Source organism: Ascaphus truei, unplaced genomic scaffold, assembly GCF_040206685.1.
Source record: "Ascaphus truei isolate aAscTru1 unplaced genomic scaffold, aAscTru1.hap1 HAP1_SCAFFOLD_303, whole genome shotgun sequence".
Taxonomy (NCBI): Eukaryota; Metazoa; Chordata; class Amphibia; order Anura; family Ascaphidae; genus Ascaphus; species Ascaphus truei.
In genome coordinates, this window is record NW_027455995.1 from 395,001 (window position 1) to 413,478 (window position 18,478).

At 46.3% G+C, this 18,478-nt stretch overlaps 1 protein-coding gene across 1 annotated transcript in view; it reads left to right on the forward strand.

Annotated features, from left to right (window-relative positions):
* LOC142483162 (unconventional myosin-IXb-like) overlaps positions 1-18,478 on the forward strand; it is a 92,109-nt gene that overhangs the window by 8,995 nt on the left and 64,636 nt on the right. Inside the window, exon 2 of the mRNA XM_075583231.1 lies at positions 8,936-9,814. Within this exon, the coding sequence (XP_075439346.1) occupies positions 8,993-9,814 (822 nt within the window). The 5' untranslated portion in view covers positions 8,936-8,992. The remainder of the gene's footprint in view (positions 1-8,935; positions 9,815-18,478) is intronic.

Sequence of the window (18,478 nt, forward strand, 5' to 3'; positions counted from 1 at the left end):
TCGCGCTGCGCGCCCTATGGCAACAGCCTTACACTGACTGAAGCGGCCATTATATTAGTCGCACAATGAGGATTTATAACAGGAGCACCAAATGATTGCCAGCTTAGGTAATAACACCAATAATACATGGCCCCATGCTTCACATATACAAATAAGAAAAGAAGGGGGGGATGTAGTATTGTTGCTTTAAAGGTGCAATCCCACATAGTCGGCCAGAAAATATACTTTAAAGTGTTTGTCTTCCCTAAACAAATCTAACACGGCTAAGAGCAAATATCTGACCGCTCCTTTTTGTTTTCCGGAAATTGATTAAAAAAACAGATTTTTTTTTTGAGCCTCTAAATGGGGAAGTGTTTTCTTCACCCTGTCCTCATTGGAGAACCTATAGGGATGTGAGGAGGGGGGCGCTCTGGCTGTACCACACACTTTTCACACTCACAGGAGAGCAGCCACAGGAAATCACACCCTCCCAAGTCTCACTTTAAAAAATAATATAAAAATACATCAGGGGTCATATTTGGATAAAAATGGCATCCATCACCCAGAGGGGACCCCTTACAGTGGAAATCGGGTAATGTAATTGGTTCGCTTTGGTCCTTGGAGGGACTGCCACTTTAACACAACCGCTAGCAAACATATGAGCTCTTGTAATTGTAGCCGTAATCCATGACCTAAAATGAATGAATATTTTGGCCGGGGCGGTAAGGCCGGGTAAGAAAATAAAGGAACCATTGGCGAGCGATGTCATCCGACCATATTTAGATTTTGCAACCTACTGTATCTTAATTGAACGTGATGTTTGTGAGAGCGAAGAATTGAGGAGACCAGCCCAGAAGGAGTCTTGGGTTACCATTAAACAGTTTTATTGGTGCCGAATCTGCGGACTCTATATCTACCCAACATTTGCTTCTCCGCTAAGTGTGCCAGGAAACAATTGTGCGGCTCTATATACTGTAATATTTAGAGAAATGAAGCAGGTCTCCTCAATATAGCATTTTTGACCTTAAGTATTTGGACAATTTTACATGAATTCCAAACCATTTGTTGAAAGATATTAAGGTTGGTTTCAAAGGGATTTATTTTTGAAAGGCGCTCTCCCCCCCCCTCCCCCCTTTTTTTTCCCCAGCATACATATATTGTAATATTGATTTAAATACAGGTCACATAACTTTGTAGATGTTTATTAAATCGGATACAGTAACACACTTTAACCAGATTAGTGCAACACACAGCTGCCCCAGGCCTCGCAAAATTGAAAAGCGGACATGTAAACTCCCCATGGGTGTTGAGGCTCCGTAAACTATGTACTGTATATAGTATATTGCTTCCTCCTCCCATTTTACCTTCACCCAGCCCCTCCTGTAATTGCCCTAAGGGCACCGAAGCTGCTGTACCTGTTCTGTGTCTCCTGGACACTTTGTAATCTCACATATTAATACTGTGCCTAGTACAAAACTGCACTCTTGCTCTCGAGGAAAATAAACATTCTCCAGAAGAGGTATTCAATGGGGGGGAGGAAGGAGGAGATTAACAAATCCATACTTGGTGGGAATTTAACCCTCTTTCAAGTTTCAATCACACTTAACGTAAAGAATGAACTTAATTGTGAGAAAATTACATTACATTTCCATTTGCTTTGGGGATTGTCTTCATAATCTTATTTGTCACTCTTCTCCCCCTCCATTTTCTTGGCTAATGATGACAATGTAATTAGTTTACAGAAATCGACAAAGGAACAAAGTGTTTACCAATCTCTCTGCGTATGGAGAAGGAGTGGCTCAGTGAGTAAAGACACTGACTGGCACTGAGTTTGAAGCAGGGGAGTCTGGTTCAATTCCCAGTGTCTGCTCCTTGTGACCTTGGGCAAGTCACTTTATCTCACTGTGCCTCAGGCACCAAAAACATAGATTGTAAGCTCCACGGGGCAGGGACCTGTGCCTGCAAAATGTCTCTGTAAAGCGCTGCGTAAAACTAGCAGCGCTATACAAGAACATGCTATTATTATTATGCTACAGTTTATACACAGGTGTTTCGCAGAAGAGGTCCGGTAAAGATGGTTGTAAGCATAAATCTATATATATACGCTTATAGTGCCTTGCGACGGCGACAGCGACGTGACGTTGCTCCAAATCAAATACATTGACTCCGTCGCAAGTGCTTATAGTAAGCGCGATGGCGCGGCAAAAAAATTTGAAGGCAGGTCTATTAGATTTTTTTTTTTTTTTTTAGAGACAGTCGCCACATGTGACTGTATCTAAAGCAATCAGAGACCTCTGCCCGCCCCCTTTCAAAACCTAATTATAACTTTCGTGGGTGACGTCATCGGTCCCATCGCCAGCACTATAAGCGCTGCCTAAGCTGCCAGGAGATTTAGGAGGACAGTTCAGTGACAGGATGACATATTCTCTCCTAGACCCTCTACAATCTGACTTCCACACTGCTCACTCCACGGAAACAGCCCTCACTAAAATAACTGACCTCCATGCTGCCAAAGACAGAGGTTGTTACACTCTGCTCATATTACTCGACCTCTCTGCAGCATTTAATAGCGTGGACCACCCTCTTATCCTTCACATTCTCCATACTCTTGGTATTCGGAACAAAGCTCTATCCTGGATCTCATCCTACCTCTCCCATCGTACTTTCAGTGTCTCTTCTGATAACACCTCCACATCTATCGATCTCTCTGTGGGGATACCCCAGGGCTCTATACTGGGACCTCTTCTATTTTCTCTGTACACACTCTCTCTAGGTGACCTAATAACATCTTTTGGGTTTAAATATCACCTCTATGCTGACGACACACAAATGTACTTTTCAACACCCGACCTTACACCTGCTGTACAAACCAAAGTTTCTGAATGTCTCTGCTATATCATCCTGGATGGCCCTTCGCCGACTTAAACTCAACATGGCAAAAACAGAGCTCCTCACTTCCTCCCAAACCTGGCCCTACTACCTCCTTCCACATTACTGTTGGAACTACGATCATTCACCCAGTAGCCCAAGCACGCTGCCTAGGGGTCACACTCGACTCCTCTCACATTCGCCCCTCACATTCAAAACATTTCTAAAACCTGTCGCTTTTTCCTCCGCAATATAAAAAAAATACGCCCTTTCCTCTGTTGCTCGATTGCTAAAACTCTGACTCAGGCCCTCATTCTCTCCCGTCTTGATTACTGTAACCTCCTGCTGTCCGGCCTTCCTGCCTCTCACCTGTCTCCCCTACAATCTATCCTAAACGCTGCTGCCAGAATCACTCTACTCTTTCCTAGATCTGTCTCAGCATCTCCCCTCATGAAATCCCTCTCCTGGCTTCCGATCAAATCCCGCATCTCACACTCCATTCTCCTCCTCACTTTTAAAGCTTTACACTCTTCTGCCCCTCCTTACATCTCAGCCCTAATTTCTCGTTATGCACCATCCAGACTCTTGCGTTCTTCTCAAGGATGTCTTCTTTCTACCCCCTTTTGTATCTAAAGCCCTCTCCCGCCTTAAACCTTTTTCACTGACTGCCCCACACCTCTGGAATGCCCTTCCCCTCAATACCCGACTAGCACCCTCTCTATCCACCTTTAAGACCCACCTTAAGACACACTTGCTTAAAGAAGCATATGAATAGCACTGTGGATATGACTGGACACACGATACATAAAGCTTGGCCCCCTGCAGACGCACTTACCAGAATTCCCTCCTACTGTCTGTACGTTCTCCCTACCTACCAATTAGACTGTAAGCTCCTAGGAGCAGGGACTCCTCTTCCTTAATGTTACTTTTATGCCTGTAGCACTTATTCCCATGACCTGTTATTTATATTATCTGTTATTTATTTGATTACCACGTGTATTACTACTGTGAAGCGCTATGTACATTAATGGCGCTATATAAATAAAGACATACAATACAATACATGGACACTGGGAGATACAGAAAGTGGCAATGATAAAGGATGAGGGAGCAAGAATTATAGTAGGTTGAAGGCCATTTACTCGCTAAAGTTACCCTATGAAAGTATTCTACTATATGGAACCCTTAGGCCAGCAGTGCGCAAACTGGGGGGCGGGAACATTTGTAGGGGGGCGCGTGCGGTTACAGAGGCCCCGCGCTCTTCCCCACGGCATTTAATTTAAATGGGGCCTCTGTAACTCACTTACCTGCTCTCTGCGGGTCTTCGGCGGTGCGGCGTCAAATGACGCAGTTGGGTAATGTGATGTCACACGTCGCCAGGGCAACGCTAGTCAAATGACGCCGCGGGGTGACGTCACATGACCCGTGACATCATTCAACACCCAGTCATTGGGACGGGGGGGGCGCAAACGTTGCGGCTCCCGGACGGGCGCGCAGCTCAAGAAATTTGCATACCCCTGCCTAAGGCTACACTTATAGTGCCGGCGACGGTCACGTCAGGCTGCGGTCGCTGGAAATATCAAATTGAAATGACTTCCAGTGATCGCGACCAAGCCGTCACATCGAGCTTGCTATAAGCGCATGCGACGGCGGCAATGCAATTGTTTTCACGCGGCATCGCTGTCGTTGCCGGCACTATAAGCGCAGCCTTATTCTGTTATGATATTGTGGGTCCCATGCAACCGCGGTCATCTTGCTTTTGTGTGTCGGATACCAATATGATTTCTTTGGAGAGGGGGGCAGTTTCAAAGGACTGCTCTAAGCAATCAGCCACTGACCCCTTGCAGTATTGGTGTAGGTCAGTGACCTAAGTTCCCAATTTAACTTCCTCATGTCCAAGAAAAGCTTCTTTGCAGTGTTCATTTCCTTCCTGAATGAGTAGCCGAAACTCTCCTAGAGGAGGGAGAGAGCGTTTATCAGACCGGAAGGTACACTCATTATATGTGGAGGGATTTTGATTAACTTTCTCCAGAAAAGCGATGTAGGGGGCAGTGACTCTCAAGTAATTCACTTTCTACCTTTAAATGTAACAGATTGTGATCAATTTTAATAGACCAGTGAGTTCTTTTATAGATAAATATTGTAGTGCACAGAGCTTTCCCAACCTCATGGGGTTCTGTATATGTGAAGACGCCCATAAGGTTGGGAAACCAGTGAGGTTGGGAAAGCTCTGTCCATGTGAAGAAGAACCCAGTGAGGTTGGGAAAGCTCTGTCCATGTGAAGAAGAACCCAGTGAGGTTGGGAAAGCTCTGTCCATGTAAAGAAGCTACAGGGCTTTCCCAACCCCACGGGGCTCTTCTTCACATGGACAGAGCTTTATACACCTCTTTGTGTGGGCAGAGCTTTCCAAATCTCACTTGTCTCTTCACACTTGCACACACGATTACATCAATGAACAACTCGTGTGTTACCTTTTTATTGGAGCAAGAATCCACAAGGAATGTTCAGGAAGTGAACTGCCCATCTTCTTTTCTTCATAATCTGAGACTCTTCCAAACTAGAAGGTCATTTATATCTATACCAGGCAGCTAGAGTTTAACATAATGAATTCCGCTCACAGAAGCATGACATAAATAGTGTCCACAAAATTCAGCAGCAGGAGGAGATGACTGTGCAAAGGAGCATGTTATCTTTTATTCTGTCTGTGTCCGAGGCGGCCTTTTTAATTTTTTTTTTCAGATGTTAAATTGCCCTAGGCCAGGAGTGGGCAACTCCAGTCCTCAAGGGCCACCAACATTTCAGGTTTTCAGGATACCCCTGCTTCAGCACTGGTGGCTCAATCAGTGGTTCAGTATGATTAAGACTGGAGTTGCCAACCCCTGCCCTAGACAGACCTCTTGCTGTGACTCAGTCCGGCTGGCATGAGTGCAGTGTGGACGTACAACCGAAATCATTTCCTGACCGTTACAAAGAATGTGCTTTCTACGAGCAGTCTTTGATTCATAGACCCAAGGCCTGGAGGGAATTGAGCAGTGGAGGGGTTCTTTGGGATTTTGTGGTTCTGTTTTTTTGCTCTGCCTGGCCCCAAATTCAATATGGTGGGAAGCCGCTTTCCAGTGTTGGAAAAGAGAGTCTCCATTCCCAAAGAGTGGGACTAAAATTTTCTGTGCAGTATAATTCCATGTGCTATCTTTGTAGTGGTCGGTGACCGTCTGTATAGAAATGGATCGGACCAGAAAACATTTGCTGAGAATTCCATAAAGTCCTAAAAGGAAAGACCTTCATGATCTGAAGTTATAGGAGTATTGTAATGTTGTTGTAAATGTATTTAAGACTTACATTTTCATTCAATGATGATTAATATCGGTGTGGATGTTTCACAAGCATTTCTGTAATCTGTATAGATTAATACATTTCTGTTACCTTTTTCTTAAACCCAGTGTCTGCTAGTGTGGCTTCAATAGTTAGTGTGGAAAATATTACTTCTAACAGCTTAAAAAGGCAGTTCGAGCGGCACATAACAAAAAAAATAAATATTTTTTTAATATATTTAGCATTTGATTACCTTTTATTGAAAATGAATTACCTAAGCTGCCGAACGATTCGTTCTCCCGGGATCGATCAGCAAAGATCCTGCTTCCCAGGGTTCACTAAATGGGCAGTAAGGGAAAAAAGAACAGACCGCGCACAACTCAGTGTAATCAATTAAAATATATTGAAATAAAGTGAAGGTGGTGTTAACAGCCCCTTTTTTGTACGTGCATTTATCAGGCGATACATGAATCTCGGCACGTTATAAACTGGGACAGTGTTCACACCGTGTGAGAACACTGCTCCAGTTGGTAACGTGACGAAATTCATGTATTGCCTGATAACATCACCCCTTTGTACGTGCATTTATCACCACCTTCACTTTATTTCAATGTATTTTAATTGATTACACTGAGTTGTGTGCGGTCTGTTCTTTTTTTCTTCTTTAATAGTCACATAGGATGTTGCGCCATCTGAAGCAGCACAGCAGCAGACTCTATTATTGTTAAGGTTTTCTCCTTATTCTAATATCACGATTCACTTTATGGTTCACTTTATGGTTGTGTATTTAGTATTCACTGATATATCACTGTCATTATTATATTATTTGATACACCGAGTCATCACTTATTAGTTATTTTAACTGTTATGGTTGAAGGTTAATATTATTCACTAAAATATATATAATTGGTAGCGCAGATTTTTTCACTTTTTACTTTTTTCACTAAATGGCCGCCTTTCAGTTTATATCAATCATATCAATCTTTCAGTCATTGTAAGGCCGCGTCCATGGATAGTGCTTGCGGGCGGAGGCGCGCTTCCGCTCGGCACTTAGCCCCTACAGCCGCAATGAGAGCGGCTTTAGTAGGGGCTCGTCTACGCTTCCGCAAGCGCGCGGAAGCGTAGGTCTTAGGAAAAATTTTCATTTTCCCGCTTGCCGGAGCGCAAGGCCGGTCACGTGAGCAGTTCGCCCAATGAGGGCGAACCAGCTCCGTGACGTCACTGGTCCGCCCGCCGACACGCCCACGGACGGCGCGCTTTCTAAGGCCTTTCCCTCAGCCTCAGCGCGCCTCTGTCCGCCAGCAATAACCAGGGCCGAGGCCTAATTCAGGCAGCTCCAATGTATTCTTTTATATTACAAGGTATCATTACCTATTGTTACAGTTTGCAGCTCAAACATCTGGGAATATTGGCAACAAAGTATCACAAACATCTTGCACAGCTGGGGATGTGTGCTATAAACTTGCTATAGAAATCAAAGGATGATCAGTATATTCGAGCAGCAAAACAAGTGACATCTTATATAGGTTTTTTTTATTTTTATTTTCAATCAGTTCTGTATTATTAGATAATACTTATTAGTGCATTTAAAAAAAAAATATTATTAAACTCTTAATGTCATTTTTAATGAGTTGTTTTTTTATTTTTTTAAAGCATCCTTTTATTTCTATTGCAGGTTTTAGCACACCTAGCAAGATCTTTGCAACACTTTCCTATTTGTGATAATTTGTTGCCAATATTCCCAGCAGTTTGAGCTGCAAACTGTAACAATAGATAATGATACCATAGTAATATAAGAACACATTGTAGCTGCTGAGTACCCTGACTGAAGGATTGATTGAAACTGAAAGGCAGCCATTATGTTAGTCACAAAATCAGGATTTTTACAGATTTATAACCGGAGCACCAAACAATTGCCAGCTAAGGTATGACTGTAGAATTAGACATTGTCGCACGCTTTACATACACAACTAAAAAAATGAGAGAGAGGAGGAATGTAGTAACGCTGCTTAAAAACTCATCAAACATGGCAATAAGACACAACCGGGAAGCCACATAGTAAACCCCAGGTCGGTACTCTTGTAGGGCCCCACACTACCCGTTATTCCCCCACAACAATGGTGGAGATGACGGGATAAGTCCTTACACAGGACAGACCTTAGTATGGGGTTATAGACTTCTAATTGAGACAAATGTTCGAAGCAATTGTCTTATTTATAATTAAGATGATATCCAATTCCTACTTAATCTGTATGTTGTGTGCCCCCCCCCGCCCTCCTCCTTTTAACTTTAGTACCCTTCCCCATCAAACAAAAGTTAATGTATTAATGTAAACTGTTAATATATATCTTCTATAAAAATTGTAAGATGGAAAATAATGGCATTGAGTTAATACAATTAACTATTACCTAATACTATCGGACTGATTTATTAAAAACGCACATGTAGGATATTGCCTAGACTGTTTCTCTAAGGCTATGAATGGCATATGTATGACACTCTCCAAAAAATAGAGTATTTAATGGTGTTTTTTTGTTTTTTTCCTAGTCTCTTGTGACTACAGGTAAATTATCCCAAAGTGTGTGTGTTTTTTTTTTTTTTTCTGTTTGCCATAGCGGCTTTTCTGCCACCATTAAACAATCAGTGCAGAGCCAGCAAACCCACTTCAGGACATCTGTTTTGTTTATTGGGCTCCTCCGTTTAAACGTTGGTTGCGTGCTATGTATTGTTGCGGTCAAATCTGTGTTGCATTTAAAACCTCACTTTGCCTTCCAGATGCTGAATGCAGCTCTCTGATACAACACGGCATGCCGGATCCAGGACAGGGGCAGGATGAGTTTAAAAAATGGCGCCGGCCATGAGAAAGGGTTCCACGATCTCTACATTTACCCACAACTCTCTCCAGGGAGCAACTCCTGCTGTACGGTTCCAGCCACTAAAGAGTCGTCAACCTCTGATGTCATCAGGGACGCGGTGTCTGTCCTGGGGCTGGACATCTCCAAGTGCTACGTGTTGGCAGAGGTGAAGGAGTCGGGAGGGGAGGAGTGGGTGCTTGATCTCAACGACTCGCCCGTTCAACGGGTGTTGCTGTGGCCCCGGAGAGCCCAGGGGAAGCACCAGCAGGTGGATGGCTACTACTTCCTTCTGCAGGAGAGGAACCAGGACGGGAGCATTAAATATGTTCACCTGCCTCTGGTGTCCGATGAGAAGGAGGCCCGCAGGCTGGTGGAGAGGGGCTTCCTGCCCCGGCCTCAGGAGGACTATGATGACCTGTGTAACTTGCCAAAGTTGAGGGAGTCTGCTATCTTGGGCAACCTAAAAACCCGCTTCCTGAAGCAGAAAATCTATACTTACGCAGGGAGCATCCCCATTAATCCCTTCAAGTTCCTACCCATCTACAACCCTAAGTACGTGAAGATGTACGACAACCACCAGCTGGGGAAGCTGGAGCCCCACATCTTCGCCATCGCGGACGTGTCCTATCACACCATGCTGAAGAAGCGCATCAACCAGTGCATTGTCATCTCCGGAGAGAGCGGCTCAGGAAAGACGCAGAGCACCAACTTCCTCATACACTGCCTGACTGCGCTGAGCCAGAAGGGCAACGCCAGTGGGGTGGAGAGGACCATACTGGGCGCCGGGCCAGTTCTGGAGGTAAAGGGAGGGTTTGGGTATACCATGTCCAATTAAAGGGACAGTCCTATGTAGGATCAAAGTGTACAATGCCAGTAACATGTTTGTTGAAGGGACCTATAACAGATATTTGATGGGCTAAAGATGCGAAGGGTCTTTAATGGCCCATTTAAGGAGTCCGTGCCTCCTGGGACCAAACTACTAATAGCAGTAACATATTTACATCACATCTGGGGATTTACTTTTTTTGTACTAATCTGCCACCCATACGTAAAGTTTATTTGTAAACGTGGTGAGCTGAAACTTGTGAGGGGTTTCCTTTCCTCTGGCTCTTTCCTTTTTGTCTGTCCCTGTGTGCAACAAGCGTTTAAATGGGTAAAGCCCTGTCTCTCCCTCACCCTTTGTTATTGGCTCTCTGATGAGGATGCGTGGGCCAAGGGTACATCACACACTTTACTGATAAACTCGCAAAGGACCCCTGAGAAATGCATTTGTAATTAATTTCCAAAGGAGCAAAATATTTGCTTTTAGCGTGGTTAGATTTAATTTCAGGAAGACACTGCTATTCTTTCGGAAAGTTTGTTTTATCAGCCATTGGCCCCTTTTTAAGGCCTCAAGTTGTCTTTCAATGATCTAAAAATATTTTCCTTTATGAAATCTTATTATGATTTTATTTATATTGCTTCAACGCGCTCCGCAGCACAGGGGTGAGTGAGCGACAATACCAAGCAGATTCATTTCAATGCTAGTTAACCCTAAAGGTCAAGGGTGCTCAACTCCAGTCCTCAAGCTGCCCAACAGGTCAGGTTTTCAGGATATCCCTGCTTCAGCACAGGTGGCTCAATCAGGCTGTCGATTGAGCCAACTGTGCTGAAGCTGGGATATCCTGAAAACCTGACCTGTTTGGGGGAGGGGTGGACTGGATTTGAGCACCCCGGCACTAGGTCACTGCTCCAAGAGAGTCTCCTTTTTCATCCTAATCACACATTTTGTTGTGATATTCCACTGGAGCATTCAACAGTGGGGAAATATCAATATCAGATCATTTTACCTGGGTCTCTTGAATATGGCAGCCATTTCGATATTTCTTACAATTGGCATACAACACACGTAATCTAGACGAACATAATACATTGGATTCATTCTGATTTATGAGAGGCTAGCTAATTAGATTTGTTTACGTTAGCAATGAGCATCTAAGAGGGGATATCAAAAGAACTATTCATCCCACGGGCAGTACAAAGGACTCGGGGGCCATCCCTTAAGGTTGGAGGAAAGTAGATTTCACCAGCAACAAATGAAAGGGTTCTTTACAGTAAGAGCAGTTACAATGTGGAATTTATAACCCATGGAGACTGTGATGGCAGATACAATAGATACCTTCAAAAAAAGGTTGGACATCTTTTTAGAAAGGAAAGGTATGCAGGGATATACCAAATAAGTAAACATGGGAAGGATGTTTATCCAGGGAGTAATTGGAATATTTGGAGTCGGGAAGGAATTTATTTCCCCCCCATGGAGATATCATTGGATGACGATATGTCACTGGGGTTTCTTTGTTTGCCTTCCTATGGATCAAAATACTGCAAGTACAAATACTGTATAGGCTAAGTATCTGTTGTCTAAATTTAGCATCAGTTGAACTTGATGGACGTAAGTCTTTTTTTCAACCCGGTGTAACGTGTCACAAATTGAGACACTCTAAACATGCTTGTATATATTTTGTGTACACCTTTTCTATTATGGGTATATATTTATACATGTATGTGTACAGATTTACACCCGCGTGCATTTACTCCCGCTATATTGCAAGCCATCCACATGAAGGGCTGTGTACAGAAGTGTTCTCTTGGTTATGATGCTTTGCTGACCTCAGCACCTCGCCCCTCTGCAGCCGGAACCTCTCCTGAGCCAATCGCTTCTCTGTGGCTTTTCCTTCCCGTTTCTCTCTGTTAGAAACATTAACTCTTTCTGACTGAGTTACTGCCACCCCCCCCCCCCCCCCAGCCTGGCATCAAAGAGGTTAATCCTATAATACTTCTAATGTCATGAGAAGGGGTTAACTATGCAATTAAATCTATATCATCTATACACACTAGCGCGCACACACTGATGCACATTAACCCGCGCACACAGTGATGGACACTGACACGCATATATACATATATTATACACACACATGCCCCCACATTAACAAATATACACACACGGTCAGTGTGCATGTGTCAGCGTATTCATTTGTAAATGCGTAGCGGTGTGTAGATTGACACACTGACACAAAAACTGACACACACCGATGCACATTAACAAATGAACACACTGACACATATATACACATACACACACTGATATACAATAACAAAGGGTCGTGCTGCATATATACATACACACAGACTCACATTCCCATGTGCCGATTCTTGGTGTAATAATGCCCACCTTTAAAACAAGCCCAATGCAAAGATGCCTCTCCCCTTGTGATGTTACAAGAGGGCACAGAGCACCAATACTATTTCTCTATTACAAGCCCAAGAACACAGGATTTCTGTTATAGCGGTACTATACATGTAGTATACACACTTTAACAACGGGATTCAGCTTTCTCCTCCTTGCCCTACGCTGCCAGAGGGGCCCTGAGCTAGGCGGTTAACAAAACAAGGCTGGACCACTACTTTTTATTTGTTAGACAAAAAGTCGTTTCTTCAATGCAGAAAGAATGGTGTTGAGAGGGCTTGAAACGAACGAACGTGGCAGTGTTCGCATTTAAGAAGGGTGTATACAGAATGCTGTACATCTTCCCCAGGGCAAGACACTGTGTCCCCAGCATCTGCCAAGTTGCAGTGGTGAGGGAGGGATTTACCCGGCACTTTCAGAGACGTCACATTACGGAAAACTTGGCAGAGGGATGAGTTTCTCCTACAACGTTTTTGTTTTTCTATCCGCCTTTTTCATTCCCTTTTATTTAAACACTTTGCAGATTTGTGTATGAGAACTGATGCCTCTGCTTATTGGTGCCTTTTAAAATGTTTTCATTTTGAAATGCGGTTTGCAAGGCCCAGTTTGAGGATGCTCCCTCTGGGTTGCGGAAGCCTAGAGCGTGATGTGCGGAAGCAGACGGGCCGAGATAAGCGACCGCCTGCTCCTTCCCTGCTCGCACGGTGCATCGTGAGGACTAAGGGACTGCCTGCTTCTTCCTCACACGGTGCATCGTGGGGGATTAAGGGACCGCATGCTGCTGCTTCCTCGCACGGTGCATCGTGGGGGATTAAGGGACCGTCTGCTCCTTCCTCTCACGGTGCATCGTGGGGGATTAAGGGACTGCCTGCTTCTTCCCTGCTTGCATGGTGCATCGTGGGGTATTAAGGGACCGCTTGCTCCTTCCTCACACGGTGCATTGTGGGGGATTAAGGGACCGCCTGCTCCTTCCTCTCACGGTGCATCGTGGGTGGATTAAGGGACTGCCTGCTTCTTCCCTGCTTGCATGGTGAATCGTGGGGGATTAAGGGACCGCTTGCTTCTTCCTCACACGGTGCATCGTGAGGACTAAGGGACCGCCTGCTCCTTCCTCGCACCATTCATCGTGGGGGATTAAGGGACCGCCTGCTCCTTCCTCGCACCATTCATCGTGGGGGATTAAGGGACCACCTGCTTCTTTCTCGCATGGTGCATCGTGGGGGATTAAGGGACTGCGTGCGTCTTCCCTGCTTGTATGGTGCATCATGGGGGATTAAGGGACCGTTTGCTTCTTCCTCACACGGTGAATCGTGGGGGATTAAGGAACTGCCTGCTTCTTCCTCGCACCGTTCATTGTGGGGGATTAAGGGACCGCCTGCTCCTTCCTCTCACGGTGCATTGTGGGGGATTAAGGGACCGCCTGCTTCTTCCTCACGGTGCATCGTGGGGGATTAAGGGACCGTCTGCTTCTTCCTCACACGGTGCATCGTGGGGGATTAAGGTACCGCCTGCTTCTTGCATGGTGCATCGTGGGGGATTAAGGGACCACCTGCTTCTTCCTCACACGGTGCATTGTGGTGGTAAACCAACAAAGAACCTATTTCCAGCATAAGCATTTGTCACGTACAACACACCTGTGAGCACGTGACCTGCAATACTCCACTCTCAAGTGGTCCCACTTTTCACCTCCGCAAAGGTCCCTCAAATGGACAATATCTCACCTAAATCCATCCCCATATATCATCTGTCACGAACAGCACACAAGTGGGCACGTGATTTAGATATACAATGCTAAACCTGACGTGTCTGTAATCATTATATGCTAGTCGGTGCCATGGATACACGTTATTCTTGGCATGTTCCGCAGATATCACATGATATTCTAATTTTTAATAAAGTCCTTTAATGAGGACATAACCTGTGGGCCACTTCTCTCTAGAATGTACCAGTGATTATTCACACACTGTGAGGTTGCTTTGAGGCTTGTAAGAGTCACCTCTGCTTAACGTTTACACCCCTCTAACCAACACATGTCACTTCTAGTGGGCCATCCAGGATAGGCCTCCCTCCCAATTAAGTTCTGTTTGAAGCGCAGCACCCATCCATGACGAGCCTGGACCTGTCATAAACCCAATACACTGTATTTTCAAACCCAAGTTGTACCTTTTTTTTAACCCCTGAAGCACCAGATGGCTTAAAATACATAATATCTCATGATATCATGACAACATCAGATGGAGAAATCCAGCATTAACCCCTGACTGCCAGATCAATATGTTGCAGGCCTCTGGCAACCATGGGGTTAAATAAGTGAAAATAATTTGGGAAATCATAATGTCTCGTATGGCACACCTGTGAGCACGTGATCTGCATACGGGACAAGAGTTAATACATAGCTTCCAAGCTGTCCCACTTTTCACCTTTGCAAAGGTCCCTCAAATGGACAATATTTCCCCTAAATCCGTCCCCATATACCATCTGTCACGAACAGCACACAAGTGGGCACGTGATTTGGATATACAACCAGGGTTAATACACACGGCTACTCTAGCCAACTCGCCTTTCTCCTTCAAGGTACTTTCAATGAGTTAATATTAACCCCTTACTCAATTGCAATCATATCTATATGCTCCCACCACCTGAAAAAATATGCAAATAAACTATGTAAATTAATATATCTACCAGGGTGTCCGGTCCCTGTAAATTATAGAATTAGCAGGTGTGTGCCAAGCACACGCATTATAAATGAAACTTCTGTTTGTTTTGACACTCAAAAGTGTTTCATGCTATAAATATCATAAACATGAAAGTACAATTTGATTGATAAAATACAGTGAAGTTTGATTTGTGAAGGCGCGTGTTCGGCACATACTCCTTATATTTGTGTGTGTGGGGTCATACCAGACAGGGCTGTAGACTGTTTTGTTTTTCTGGGGCCCAGGACAATAGTTTCCATTGCGTCCCCACCCCCAGTGTCGGTGGCCTTTGCGAGACTCCCCCTCTATCTCTCACACCCCCATCTCTCCCCCTCACCCACACACATAATACTTCCCCTTCACATCACACACAATCCCCCTTGCACATCACACCTCCCATCTCCCCCTGTACCTTACATCACCCTCTCCCCCCCCTGTACCTCACATCACCCTCTCTCCTCCCCCCCGTTCCTCACATCACCCTCTCCCCGCACCGTACCTCACATCACCTCTCCCCCCTTGTACCTCAATCACCTCCCCTTCCCCCCTGCACATCACATCACCCTCTTTCCCCACCCCTCTCCCTGCACCTCACATCACCCTCTCTTCCCCTCCCCTGCACCTTACATCAATCAACCCCCTCCCTGCAAATCACGCACGCACCTTCTGAACCCTGCCTCTAAACTTTCGGCGCAGGGATGGGGCCTACACAGGAGGCCGCCCGCAACTGCAGCAGAGAGGCCTGCTTCTTGGGGGGGAGTGGGGAGGGGGGAGTGGGGAGGGGGGGGAGGGGGGAGTGGGGAGGGGGGGGGGGGGGAGTGGGGAGGGGGGGGGGGGGAGTGGGGAGGGGGGGGAGGGGGGAGGGGGGAGTGGGGGGAGGGGGGAGTGGGGAGGGGGGGGAGGGGGGAGGGGGGGGAGGGGGGAGGGGGGGGAGGGGGGAGGGGGGAGGGGGGAGGGGGGAGGGGGGAGGGGGGGGAGGGGGGAGTGGGGAGGGGGGGGAGGGGGGAGTGGGGAGGGGGGGGAGGGGGGAGTGGGGAGGGGGGGGAGGGGGGAGTGGGGAGGGGGGGGGGGGAGTGGGGAGGGGGGGGGGGGGGGAGTGGGGAGGGGGGGGGGGGGAGTGGGGAGGGGGGGGGGGGAGTGGGGAGGGGGGGGGGAGTGGGGAGGGGGGGGGGAGTGGGGAGGGGGGGGGGGAGTGGGGAGGGGGGGGGGGGAGTGGGGAGGGGGGGGGGAGTGGGGAGGGGGAGTGGGGAGGGGGGGGGGGAGTGGGGAGGGGGAGGGGGGAGGGGGGGGGAGTGGGGAGGGGGGGGGGGAGTGGGGAGGGGGGGGGGAGTGGGGAGGGGGGGGGGGGAGTGGGGAGGGGGGGGGGGAGTGGGGAGGGGGGGGGGGAGTGGGGAGGGGGGGGGGGGGGAGTGGGGAGGGGGGGGGGGAGTGGGGAGGGGGGGGGGGGAGTGGGGAGGGGGGGGGGGAGTGGGGAGGGGGGGGGGAGGGGGGTGTGGTGTGGGTGGGTGGGTGTGTGGGTGGGTGTGTCGGAATACAATATAATTCAGAATTTGTGAACATTTTAAGGTTTTTTCCCCCAATCAGATTTTTCTGGATGGCACTGCCATGAAAAGTTTCACTTCAAAAAAGTATGCACTTAACACACAATCTGTTGAAGCAAAATGTGTCCGAAAATTAAAATTCTCTCTTCAGAGCGTACAAGTGTTCATTCAGACCCCAAAGAATCACGTATTAGACGTTTTAATATATATACAAACACAGTGTTTAGATTATAAAAAAAGGAATACAATTACAGTAAATGCTGGACAGTTTCTTAAAATAACAGGATAAAACATAAAATAGAAATCCCTATACCATACATTACCATACAGTATGTCATAGGTTTTTTTCCCAGAGAGGTCACTGGCATAGTAATTATGAGGAATTGCGTGTTTGCTCCAAAACACACCTCTGTTGAAATCTGATTTTCATAATGCTTTGCTCAGACTTAAGTACGATTTTCCCCCAATTGAAACAACATAAACCCACCCCTGTCCTAAATCAACTGAGATTAACAGTTTTATGACAGAGTTAAAAAAAAAAACTTCTACAAAAACATTTAAACTTTCCCTGGGTATATAAACACACTCATAACTTCCCTTTTGTGGTAGTGACTGAAAGCCCTTAGCACAGGGGTGGCCAACTTCAGTCCTCAAAGGCCACCAACAGGTCAGGTTTTAAGGAGATCCCTGCTTCAGCACAGGTGGCTCCTCTGCTGAACCTAGGATATCCTTAAAACTAGACCTTTTTGGGTGTCTTGAGGACTGGAGTTGGGCACCCCTGCCATAGCAAGATAACATACCTACCAGTTTTACGGGATGTCAGCATTTAAGAGCACTATAGCAGCTCTGCAGCCCCCTGCCTGAGAACGGAGAATTCCTGCGTCCGTGACCCAGGCCGTTATGAACCGGTCTGTATAAAATGTGTCTGGGTTTTAAAGGTCCCAGAGGAAATATATTTACCTAAAACACAAGTACTCTGTGATTTTCGCAGCTGAGCCTCGAATAAAAAAAGGGGCAAGTAACTGCTATTTGTTACATAAGGAAAGGAAAACTATTTTATAAGCATAAACGCCTCTCTCTTTTTTTTGATTCTCCCCTCCCCCCATGCTGGGCCGGTCACACCCATGATGCATTACATCAAACCCGTCCCATTCCTGGGTAAAATTCCAATTACAGAGTCTCAAACAGTGTGCAAAACCACAGGCCAATTCAGCAAAAAATAGCAACAGTGCTTCCTCTATGGGAGGCACGCCATGTCTCTGTGTTAACCCCCCTGGTGCCGGAGAGTCCAACAGCTCATCGCAACTACCTGGCAGGTCCCCTCTAGCAGCGAAAGAGTTCAGATGAGGCAAATTTCCCCTCTACCCCCCACCTCCCCCCCAAGCTTCAAAGAGTTGAATATAACTGGAGTCTCTCCAGAGCTAGTAACTGACCAGTCCGTGCAATTTAATTTCCACTTCCTGTATCCATGAAAAGCAGACAGCTAATTATGTCTGTTTCCTTATGTCATTAGGACTTGCTGCAGCTGCCTCCGCTCATGGGCTCAGGATGGCTTGAAAGGGTCAGTCCCTCCCGCGACCAGTGTGGGCCAATGACCAGTTAAATGGGTTAAACCTGCAAACATATGCTTTGGAGGGATTTTGTAACCTTTATCTTCTAATCTTTTGGTGGTGTCAATCCCAGCACTCGCATGAATTGTTACAAATGATGGCGTTGATGTATAAGCAGATAAACATCAGGGACCCTGTATGAATTTTGGCTCCCTGTAACAACTCCTATTGCCGAAAATAATCGCTCCCTATAACCTCTTATTACTCCATATAACCGCTTCCTATAACTCCTCCTATTGCTCCATATATCCGCTCCCTATAACTCCTATTGCCCCATGTAACTGCTCACATTGCCCCATATAACCGCACCTTATAAATCCCTCTTGTTAATACGCTGCTCCAGTTTTTACTCCAACTGCTTTGACAAGGGCCCCTTTAAGCGTAAAT